The sequence below is a fragment of the Lepidochelys olivacea genome (assembly GCF_965140295.1).
Source record: "Lepidochelys olivacea isolate rLepOli2 genome assembly, chromosome: 8".
Taxonomy (NCBI): domain Eukaryota; kingdom Metazoa; phylum Chordata; order Testudines; family Cheloniidae; genus Lepidochelys; species Lepidochelys olivacea.
This window is the reverse complement of record NC_140418.1, coordinates 36231010-36243453: the sequence shown is the minus strand read 5'-3', so window position 1 is coordinate 36243453 and position 12444 is coordinate 36231010. Positions and strand designations below refer to the sequence as shown.

Below are 12444 nucleotides of genomic sequence, written 5' to 3'. Positions count from 1 at the left end.
GGTCTTGTTTGGACCTATTATAAAGTCAGAATAAGAATTTGTTCGTCTGTGATCATCTGTGAAATTGAGATCATGATCCTGGTCCACTCTCTAAACATTCCCAAAGTTCAGGAGTGTTTGGATCTAGGTGCGTGGGTTGGGCCCATGTCAATTTCACACAGCACTTATCATCCAGAAAGATCCCAATGCTCGTAATTGAACCTGACTCTGAAGCAAGCCCAAGAGTTCCCTGGAACAGCAGATCTTTCATTTAAGAAGTCACTTCTGCTTTTGCCCTGTTCCATTTCCCCCAGTGAAGCCAGTGTTCACTTTTGTCCCATATGGTAGGGCCACTTTCATGCCGGCTTTGAGCTCAGCATTGCAAATCAGATCTTCTCAGTAGACTTCTCCCCAGATCCATATCCTCTAACACTTGCCTTGTGACCTAGTCATGATGGAAAGAGCCACTTACTTTTTCCCAAGCTGGCGTGCCACATCACAGCGCTTGAATCCTTCAAGGTGATAGAGGCGCTTGGCCAGTCTCTTGGCAGCGTCACTGTCTGCCTTGCAGCCATTTGCTAACGTGTCTGTGCTGCCATGGTCAAGCTGTTCGGTGCTGCCCATTTCAGAGTCCGAGTCAGAAAGAGCGTCTTTTAAGCTGGCATCGCTGAATGATGAACAGAAAACAATTAAAGAAACAGATGTGGTATTTTCTGGAAAGCCCAGAGCTTTGGACAATACAAGCCTCATACCAAATCCCAAACCACTCTGTCATTAACGTGTTTTTAGAGAAACACGAGCACCTTGCCTCAGTGGGCTGCAAGCTTTGTCAGAAATCCAAAGGCTGTTTGATCAGACCTGGGTATGATGTTTCCTTTATCAGTCTCAGCATTTGCAAAGTTGGAAAACCTCTGAGCTCCCCATCTGGGGACCAACCAGTCAATGAACCTCATAGCTCCGTTGGTCTATTCCATGTCATTCAAGCCGCAGACTAGCTGCAGTACTTCATGCAAGTCAGGTGTTTTCTAAGCATCTTAATCAGTGTTTAGCCTTGGGTTGGGTGAAATGGTTAAGATACCATTTGCAACCATCCAGCCACCATTCCCTTCACCTTCATTCATCTCCTGTTTGGAGAAGTACTTCGGGTGTCTCTCTAAAGTGAATTCAGTACTGGGTGAAAGGTGCTGGATTGATAGCCCTGGGGATTGAAGTCTCCTGTCCAGAGAACAGGTCCAGCATGAGCGATAGTCAGTACAAGTGTACCCAACAATGCCGACCAGTGTGCTTCAGCATGTGAGAGGGGAGTTCAGCCTCTACCCCCTTTGGCCTCACTGCTGAGACGGCCAGTAAGGGGCTGGTTGGTGCTAACGGAGGCAGTGGGTTGCGAGATGTGGACATCTGTCCACTGGGAACTGGACTGAGGCCCGTGAGCTCATTTCACATTAAGGCACATCGTTGTTGGAAAACAGATTTCCCACCTCATGACATTTTTTGAGCTTTTGAATTTTTTTATTGTCTGGAATTGGGATAAATAAGGAAAAAAAAAACACCACAAAAAACAAAAAACCAACCAACCAACCAACCAAAAAAACCTGAAATTTTTTTGTGAACTGAAAATCCAAAAAGAGAGAGGAAAAAAAATCATTTTCGGGCAATCAAAAACATAAATTCAAGACATTTTGTTTTGATGTTGACCTTTATTTTTTAACATAAAATAACAAAGTTCTAAATGAAAATCATTTCAAACAGAAAAAAATGAAATGTTTTCTTTTGAAAATGTCAAAATGGAACATTTCGAGATTTTTCCACACATTTATTTTCAAATTTTTTCTAAACAAAATATTCATCCAAGTTCCCATGGGAAATTTTGGCCTTGATGAATTGACATTTTTTGATTAAATATAGTTAGTCAAAAAATTCCCAGTCAGCTCTGCTAAAACACATAACAGCAGTCAGCGTAACAAGATGACTTCACTAATGGCTTGGGCTGCATTTAAGTCAGTAGGCTAGAGATGAAGTCTGCATACCTCACTCCAAACCCTTTGCTCATCCATCACCCTCTCCACTTCGAAATGATTCATAGATACATAGATTTTAAGTTTAGAACATCTGGCCATTATGAACATCTAATCTGACCACTTGCATAATAACAGGCCAAAAAAATTCACCCAATAATTTCTCCATCACGCCCATGACATCTCTTTGAGCTTTAGTGGATCTTTTTAGAAAGATATTCAATATTGATTTAAAGACGTCAAGTGACGGAGAATCCAACCCATCACTAGGTAAGTTGTTCCAGTGGTTAATTACATGAAAAATTGAACCCTTATTTCTGGTCTGAATTTGTCTGTCTTCTCTTTCTAATCACTGAATCTCATTATGAATTTTTCTGCTAGATTAGAGCTGTTTACTATCAGAAATCTCTTCCCTATTGTAGACTGTGACAACAGCAATTGTTTATGCTGCCTGCATTCATGAATCCCCACCAACTGTGCACCATCTATGATAAGCCTCACCGTGGGAGGTGTTTTAATCAACAGTCCCATGCTGATGGTCCTGAGCTGCCCCTGCTCTCTTCCTTGTATCTATATACTCATAAGACCCTTACCACTGTAAGAGCTGGGAAGGAGGTGATTAATATATGCTGGGCTAGCATATCTATCTATCTATCTATCTATCTATCTATCTATCTATCTATCTATCTATCTATCTATCTATCTATCTATCTATAATCTCACATTACCAATATGTATTATCTGCACCATACATATATCAGTATGAATTAAGCACAAATAGCATTAAACATAAATATTATAGTAGCTGTATAACCTAAATTGGCCTATGCTTTTTATATAACCCTGCTCCTTATGCTAAAAATCCCATAATTCCTTGCATTCACTGAAGTAAGATTTGGCATACGCCGATACAAACCTTGTCAAAATCAAGATACATTCATTCTATGTCTTAGCAAAAGCTAAGTAAGAACCTTCACAGACCAGTACCTGCAATGCTGCTATCCGAAACAAAGATAAGGAAGGAACATAAAACAAATTAAGGAACTGGGACAAAGTGGTGGGTTGGATTTCAGTGACACATAAATAGATGTGTAATTTGTAAACTCATCCTACAAATACTACCATCTGAAATGTGTAACTTTGGGAGTGCACCTTCTGCGTAAGGTGAATGTAACATTGCAGCACAAGATGGCTTCCCAGAGACTGGTATCATATTGAACCTTTCTCCTGTACTATATTGTTATTGTCTTAGAGCAATAAACCTGACTGACATTAGTTATTTGGCTTTTGAATATATTTCATAATGAATCAAAGTAGGGTCAAGTAATCGACTATGCTGTTTATTCCCCGAAGTAATCCAGCTGTAATAGGCTGGTGGGTGCGGTCTGCTGGGGAATAATCTCTTTATGACTGGGCTCTGTATTCGAGTCTCAGTACAAATACTCCCTTAACCTGAACATTCCAAAACCAAATACTGGAGATGAATCATCTTCAAGTCCAAAATTATTTTCTGAGGGTGAAATGCAATTCATCTGCATAAAGCCCAAGGTCCTGGGCTTTGTGTGACAGAAGGGGTTGTGTGGGGAGAAGGTTGGGAAGGTGAGTTTCACCCGTCGAACCAAGGTCAAGGTGCAGGACTACATCTGAGCACCATCCTCTTCCCCAGCCAGTGGCTAATACACCCCCAGCAGTGGCCATATCATTCTACACCACTTGCCCCCGATGGCAGGATCACTGGACCCATGGAAATGTGGACTCTGTGGCCTTCTCTTGGTTTGCCCCAGTCCACCCTCTGGGCCAGCCTGTTTACACAGGGTTGGTAAAGCCTGTTTCAGTGGGGACCCTTGTAATTAACTGAACTTATTTTATGGCACATCCAAACCTGCTCCAGATTTCCCTTTGAGATGTTCACCTCACCAGCCAACGACAACTATCCCATGTTGCCTTATTGTGTAGCGAAGGAAGTTTTGTGCATGCAGCGTGTGCGTCACTTGCTGGTGAAGGGCTTTGCCAGAGAGTCTTGTCTTGTTGTATTTTCTGCCTCTCTGCTCTGGCGGGGATTCAGCTCTAACCTGAAGTGCTTACACGGCAGGGTGGGTGTTTGCTTTTCTGGGGATATTTTCGTCACTGCTACTTTTTCATTCACTCTCTTAATGGCACCGAGTGATCTGCTTTGATCCGGACACAACTCGCTCAGCGCGTCAGTCTGAAGCTAACTCGCTAATCTCTGCTGCTTTGCAAATTCCATTCACTGGCTCAGCTGTCCTGGTGAGTCTGCTTGCACAGATCAGCCCTTGTTCTGGAAGCAACTGCATCTGAAGTGAGGGGCTGGTTGTGCTGAGCTGGCCCCAGCAATCGAAAGGGAGAAGGGGCTATAAACTGTAATGACCCCACCTCTCCCTCTAGGGCACCAGGGCAGCAGAAGACAATGGACTAAGGGCAAGGCCAGGGTGCTTAAGTGGGTAATGCGCACCTAAACAATTTTAGAGAGACTTGCTCACCCCCATGCATTTCAATACTGTTCTGAAACTCTTGCCCCGCTTCTGTCGCCTCCCCCAGCTCTGCCAGTCTCTAGACTCCCTCTCCAGTCCCAGCCCCATAAAGGTCAGTCAATGCACCATGACCATGCCCAGCAGGCTTGTTTGGGGCTGAACCATGCCCAGTATATGGCAGGTTTGTAATGCACACAGACGGGGGCTGGAAGGACACCTTCAGACTCGTTTCCACTTGTGACTCAAATAAGAGCCAGTATTATTCCATTCTCACTCTAAGTCCAGCGTCTGCAGCTGGGGGTAATAGGGTGGGGTTAAGTTCAGTGGGTGGGAGAATGTTTTAGCCTTTTAGTTGGCATTATGTATGCCAACTTGCAATGTGTTCTAAGTACTAATTGTATATGTGCCTGCAGTCGAAGACAGAGGTTGTATAAGCCACACAAATAAATGACTGGGTGTTGAGTAGATAGATGGCTGATCCCATGGCCCATAGCCCTTTGCAATAATAAAATCACCCCCAAAATCCATAATAGGAACACAATTGGCAGACAAAGAGGAGAGCTGGCAAAGCAGGTGTCGAACAAGCCAAACAAATGCCCCTTTGTAAATGAGTCCATACAAGAGGAGGCAAGTGCAGAAAGTCCTGATCCAGGACTGAACTCCCAGAACAGCCATATGTAGGAAGCACAAATGGAAGAAGAGGTGAAACCAAGCATAAAGCGCTGATGAAACACAGCAGCTCAGATGGGGGGTTTACCTGTATTCATTTGCGTTCTCATTTCTGAGAAGCTTTAAAGTCGAAGGCCCCAGTTTCAAGGAGCGCTACAACTGCTTTTGACTACGCTGGCCGTGCAAAGCAGCCCTGAAGCTGGCAGATCAGGCCACTTGAGGCTTCCCTTTCTAAGGGACTCCAGGGTGGCACAGAACCACCATAGTGGCTCCTGTGACGCTCCCCTCCTGGTTGCTTCAGGGAATCTGAATAATCTGTGGGTGCCTTAATGACCCCGTGGAGCCATAATGTGTGCCAGGGGTCAGACTGGCACTTAGAGGACACAGAATCTGGGTAGCACAGCGGTGACCTATGTCTCCCATCTCTGGTCTTGTGCTCCTTGGCCAACCAGGGGATGTCAGCGTAAGGGCAAACTATGTCCCTATGCAGTGGATGCTCAGTCATTACATGGGCAAACCTCATGAAGTCAGTCACAGGTTTGCCTGAGTAAGGACTGACTCAATACACAGTGAAGAAATCGTGATTTGGCTGAAGGGCCAAATCCTGCCAATGGTACACAGTGCACAGTCGAACTGACTTCAATGCGAGCTGCAGGCCTATACTGGAGGGCCCCATTCTGCAGCTGCTCTGCAGGCCGCGTTCCCACTGGAGACAATGGACGTCCGGCAGCTGAATAAGCACATTTTACCCTCTGTCTCCAAAGGTGAAAGCTCAGAAACTCACCAAACCATGCGCTGGGGTGTGATTCCTTCACCCTGCCCCCTGGTGAATGGAAGAATAATGTCGCTCCCTACGCTTGCAGGACTTAGCTTCCTACGTCGGCAGCGTTACACAGCATCAGCATCTATAATTCAGACTGACCCCATTTCCTTGTGTTATGGCTATTCCTCTTGTAAGTGACTTTCCCCTTTGGATTGCAGCATCCATCATGCTCGCCAAGGACACAGTGGTCATATGGAAAATAGTCTGTATATACCTAGCCCTGATCCTGGGCCAGGGTCCTACTATAAGAGAGATAAGGATGATAGGTGTCACCTCCTGATGAATACTGATTGTACGTTGTTGTGGCATGTACACAGGGAAGCACAAAGGAGAATGCTAGCATACTGCTAATAATCTGTAGTGTCCAGGAGCTCCAGTTAGGTCTGTGGGCCCCTACTGTGCTAGGTGCTGTACAAACACAGAACAAAAAAGACACTCCCGGCCTCAGAACTCACAGTCTGCCTTACCTGATGGAGTTAATAAGCTTCAAGGCGTCTTCCTCAGCTCCATCGACGTGGAATCCATTAGGGATATTTTTCATGGATAACCGGCTGAGCACATTCTCCGACCTGCTGCTGGTAATCGAGTGCCTCAGAGGGCTCCCCAAATCCTCCTCCGCTGGCTTCGCAGCTGCCTGCTCTTGCTTATCTGCTGCCATGTGTTGCAGGGCTCCTTTCTGCTGGGCAACCAGTTTCTGTTCTAAAAGTTCTGGGCTTTCCTTGACCCGTTGCTGAATCAGCGGTGTGAGCGGAGCCTCGAAACTGACACAGCTGTCTGTCTCATCTGTGAGGGAGAGCACATCCAGGGAGTCCAGGCTGCTGTAGTACGTGCCCTTCATAAGGTCGGACTCCACAATTTTTTCAAAGGTAGAGCTGAATCCATCTCTGATGTCTTTCAATTGCAACTGTTCCTTGTCATCCTCTGTGCAACTCTGCTTGGCTTCTCCAGCTGCAAACCTGGAACACAAGGGCAGACATGTGAAATACCCAGGTTACTCTTGCGGGTTCAAGGTGTACATGACTAGAAGAAGGATGTTGCAGTGGCTTGAGGACTAGCCTAGGAGCCAGGCGCAGTTCCCTGCTCTGTCCCAGACTCCCTGTGTGACTGAGGGCAGGTCGGAGGGCACAGAAGGAGTGAGGCGACTAAGTTCCTGTTCTGAGACCACCGCGATGCACACATCTCCCACTGCAGGTACCTAAACTCACTCAGTGCCTGCGTTTTTGCAGTAGACATTCCCTCGCTGGCTGTGTTTCTGCCACTGGGCCCGTGAACCGCTGCCTCCCTCTAGGTGCCTGGGCACCTGCCTTTGCCTCAGCCCCCGAGCAATTCATTAAACGGGGAAGACAGGCACTCAGCCACCTAAGGCACATGCAGGGCCCAATCCGGTGAGTGTCCTCAGAGGCCACCACCAGATGGGGCCCCTCAGGCAAGTTCACACAAAACAGCAAGGGTGGGGGTGGGGCAGGCAGAAGGACCTCCCTCCTAGCTTTTAGCCCTGGGTCAGGGTACTCACCTGGGATGTGGGAGATCCCAAGTTCAAATCCCCCCTGCAAAGGGATCTGTGCCACCTCTGTGATGAGTGCTCTAACCACTAGGCTATCGGATACTCTGAGGTGGAGCTCCCTCTGTCTCTCCTGCTGAAGCCATTGCACCGTGAACAAATACCTGAAGAGTCATTGGAGCAGCAGGCCTGGACCCTGGGTCTCCCACCTCCTGGGCAAGTGCTCTACCCGCCAGGCTACGGAGCCATTCTCATGCTTGTGCTCGCCCTTTGGCCTGAATGACTCAGAGAGAGAGAGAGAGAGAGAGAGATTTTGAGCAGATATAGGCTCAGAGCCATTACTCCAGAGCTCCACAATCCAGAACTTCGAAATACTGGGTCCAGCTGCACAGCTGACCCCAGACTTTATAATGGGCCGAGCCGAACCCACAGATCCAAACCGTGGACGTTTGCATCTAAACTTGTGATAGGTCCCAGCTCCACAGTGGACTGAAGCTAACCTGCACCCCTGGCTCCCAGGACTCTGGTAAAGCTTAAATTTAAACTTCCCTACTAACTCTATCTCCATAACAGCACACTCTCAAAATCCTCAAACCGCAGCTTTGAAGAGCACCAGACTCTAGCTCTAGATCAGAATGCTGTGGGTCAGACCTATCTCTGCCTTCACGTGATCATGGTCTCATTTTCAAGCCAACTTAGGCTAGTTTATGACTTTGACAAACACTAATAGTGTCAGGGGAAACCTGGCAATTCTGACTAACTTTGGCTTTGAATCTTTGGGTTCATTCAAATGCAAAATTCAACACAAAACCCATGAAGTGCGGCGGAACTCCAATGGGCAAAGTGTTGTGTGCTGGAAGCCCCTGAGTGGGGAACGTGCCAGTTTTTGCACCAAGTGAGCAGAAATGAAAGTGCTGAAATACTGTTCCTGCAGTATTGCCGGCCTGTCTGAAATACCCAGGGAATCTCATGAGGGCAACAAAAATGATTAAGGGTCTGGAACACATGACTTATGAGGAGAGGCTGAGGGAGCTGGGATTGTTTAGCCTGCAGAAGAGAAGAATGAGGGGGGATTTGATAGCTGCTTTCAACTACCTGAAAGGGGGTTCCAAAGAGGATGGCTCTAGACTGTTCTCAATGGTAGCAGATGACAGAACGAGGAGTAATGGTCTCAAGTTGCAGTGGGGGAGGTTTAGATTGGATATTAGGAAAAACTTTTTCACTAAGAGAGTGGTGAAACACTGGAATGCGTTACCTAGGGAGGTGGTAGAATCTCCTTCCTTAGAGGTTTTTAAGGTCAGGCTTGACAAAGCCCTGGCTGGGATGATTTAACTGGGAATTGGTCCTGCTTCAAGCAGGGGGTTGGACTAGATGACCTTCTGGGGTCCCTTCCAACCCTGATATTCTATGATTCTATGATTCCCAGCTCATCTTCCAGCAAAAGCCATTCACACTTACTTGTGCTGGACTGGGGCCTTTTAGCACCGTGATCCAGGTGAAAAAGCCAGGGGGCAACGAATGCATTTTCCCCTCTATGTTTCTCAGCAACTGTCTCATTAGCATACCAGATCTGGCTTACATTCTAATGATTGCAGCCCAGCTTTCCAGAGGGAGCGTGCTTTCCTGAGATGGGAGTACTGTGGGTGCATGAGAGCCAAAGATCCTGCTGACTCAGGTGACCCAGAAAACTTGTATGAATGGGTGCAAGTCCAGATATCGTTATTACATTTCTGGTAATGCCCTCAAGGCACTATACAGACATCTAGGAAGATATAATCCCTGCCCTGTTGAGCATCACACCTGAACCTTGCATGGCCTGTAGGGATTTGGAATGAGTTTTCTACTACGGGGAAAACCAGGTTTGTTTGAACTATACCCTTTTCAAACCTCAGGGCCTGAGACCCAAGAGAATGTGGTTCTGACACAGATTTTTCAAACTCATTATGAGCCAAACCTGAAAGAGAGATCACAGCACTTTCCAGGAGTCCTGACTGCCAGCTCTGTTCTGTACAATGAACGTATACCATCTATAAACATCTTCTTGCGCAGAAATTGCCAATGCTGCAAGATGGCCCAGCACCCTTGTGTGATAACTTGGTTGTTGGCTTTGGGAAAGGCATTGCCACACACAGGAGCAAGCAAACCAGATTGTATATAGCACAGATACACACACAGCCACCCACAGTGGAAAATGCCAGGACATTGTTCTACAAGGCTGGGGCGGACTCTCACAAAAACATAGCCCCAAATCCAGATGTCAGGGTGAAATTTAGGGATTCAGATCTGAATGCCCCCAACCTCAAGCTTCTCAGGGCTGGCTCTGTGCCCACACCCCTACTGTGCCCATCTCTCTGAACATGCCCAGCCAGCCCTGCAGTCTGCCATTCCCCGCATAGCACTGTACTGTTTGCTCTGGGGTTAATATTTCCCTTCTTCTCAAAAAGAAGGCGATTTAGCACCAGTGTAGGCTGTGAAGCCTTAAATAAATAAGCAGTGATAAACGAGTGCTGCTCCCCAGCAGGGAACATGTTAATGAGCTACAGGCAGAGCCAGATAATAAGGAATCTGGGCTAACATTTTTCCATCAGCATCATGCTATTGCCCACTGAGCTAATGAGCAAATAAAGCCCGAAGACAGCAATTTTAGATGGGTTTAAAAATATATATATATATACCCAGCATGTACCCACCGGGTAGAATCTTTAAATAAACCCACTGCTGTCCAGGTGTACTGGAGAGAGGGTAGGAGCATGACGGGGGGCTGGAACAATTTGCACAGTGGGGGTGCTGCGAGCCATTGAATCAAACTGTAAACCCTGTGTATGATGGAAACCACTTCAAGACGGGGAGGCGGCAGCCTGCTCCCCTCCCCAGCACCCCTAGTTCCAGCACCTCTGGCAGGAAATCTCCTGTCACTGCACAAATAGAGGTCTCTGCTTTTCTCTGCTGGTTCCTGGTTCTGCTGAAGGCGAACAGGAGAGGGCAGCATTGGGCAGGAGTTTCTCCATGAGATCCAGAGCCTTTCTATGCTGACTGACTGTGTGAACAAAGGGACTTGGTGACCGGGGCCCATGGGGTCTCAAAGGAATGCATGCACGGGGCTATTACAGCGGGAGTCCCATGTATTGTAAATATCATTATTGCCCTTTGAACGGGGAAGGAAAGGGACGCCAGGTCAACACAGCACTGGTCAAGTTCAATTCCATTACTCTCCCAACAGCACTGTCGGCTGGCTCGCAATACTGGGGTCTTGTTAATGCAGTGCCATTGTTTAGTGTTGTTAATGTAGCTGGAGAGAACAGCCAGTACTCAATAAATAGATACTTGTACCTTGATCATCCGTCCCTTACCACGAATCTGCAGATTTCCAGCCTTGTAGTCATGCTGGTGAGGACTTTTCAATGCACGGTTAAAATGGACTGTAGTCATTTCAGCATCCCAGGAAATGCTGTGATGCTGGCAGGCAGCTGGTGTCCATACTACGAGGCCATACCGCTCAACCCTGCTTGAAAGCTGAGAGGGCACTGTACCACCCTGAGGCCAATGTTTACCTACTAACACACTACTATCAACCTGGGACTGATTATGCCCCCGTGTGTCGTACAACTGCCCATGAGCAAACACTGCACTCGAATCCAACCCTCATCAAGTGTTTAACCCTGAGGCCTGTTTATGGACAAAGCGCCATTCCAACACCAAATCTGACAGCATGATCGGGTTTTGAAATCTTATGCCGAGGCCATGAAGGAATCAGTGGAGGCTTTTTTGCCTCTGCCTCTGTGACGGCCCTGCCAGGGGACGTGTTCTGGGCCATCTGGTTAATCGGAGCTGTTTGCACCAAATGACAAAACCAAGAACTTTTCATTGGGAGGGGCTTTCACATCAAGGGCTGTACAAAAAAGCTTGACTGAGAGTGCTGCCTCAGTGGAAATGGCTCCTGGGGGGCCACACACAGAGTCCTCTCTGCTTGCATTCAAGCCCCAGAGGTTTGAAGGAGTTCTGGTGGTGCTGTAGGATGTGCCATTTGCTACCAATGCCTTAGGGCTATGTCCCTATGACTTCAGCAGAGCTTTGTCACCTAGAGTGTCGGTTTCCCACAAGGAAAGAATGGTTAGACTCCTGCTTCAAAAGCCATCACATGCCATAAGGCTTAAATTTTGTCATGGTTTTTTTTAGTAAAAGTCACAGACAGGTCACAGGCAAGAAACAAAAATTCACGGAAACCGTGACCTGTCTGTGACTTTTGCTGCTGCAGCTCCATGGTTTCCCCTGCCACCATGGTGGCTGGGAGCTGTGGGGTTCTCCCTCTGCCTGCGGCAGCTGGAAGCTACAGGGGGTGCCCCCCTATGCTCATGGTGGCTGGGAGCTGCAGGGTGCATTTCCCAAAATGAAAACAGGACACTCCCAGCCACTCACCCGAGCCTCTCCCCGTCCCTGCCGCCAGCAAGGCTGTTGCCAGAACCCTGCTGGGGCCCTGCTGGCTGCCAGCTCCAGTCCCTTGGCCCCTGGGGCTGAAGCACAAAATGTCAGGGAGGTCTCCAGACATCTCGGAATCCGTGACTTCCGTTATCTCCTTGACCAACGTAGCCTTAGCCATGAGCAATTTCTCCAGCTATCACCCCATCTGGAATATCCCATCTTTGTGGGAGGTTATGGAGAATGTGGTGGCTGAACAACCAGAAATCCTGAGATTCTTTGGGGTTCTTCAGACCTTGTATGGCACTGAGGCTGAGTGGGTGTGTGTGTGGATGGTCTCACCCCTGGGGATGGATGAAGTTTGGAGGTCCACATTCATTCTTTTAGATCTATCACTATCACCTGCCTTTCATGCCGTTGACCACAAGGTGATTTTGATACATCTCCTAGCAGGGGTTTACTATGGGGGAGGGATGCTATCAAAGGTTGATTAGTCTATGGACCCTGGCTGAGCAGGGGGCTTGAGCAGGGGCTTCTTTGAACTGGTTT

The 12444-nt window shown here is 47.5% G+C and overlaps 1 protein-coding gene across 3 annotated transcripts in view; it reads right to left on the bottom strand.

Moving 5' to 3' along the window:
• PSD2 (pleckstrin and Sec7 domain containing 2) overlaps positions 1–12444 on the bottom strand; it is a 148244-nt gene that overhangs the window by 66790 nt on the left and 69010 nt on the right. For all 3 annotated transcript variants that reach the window (XM_084636393.1, XM_084636394.1, XM_084636392.1), the window contains exons 3-4: positions 6446–6934; positions 452–646 (exon numbers count right to left, since the gene is read on the bottom strand). In XM_084636393.1, the coding sequence (XP_084492519.1) occupies positions 452–646; positions 6446–6934 (684 nt within the window). The remainder of the gene's footprint in view (positions 1–451; positions 647–6445; positions 6935–12444) is intronic.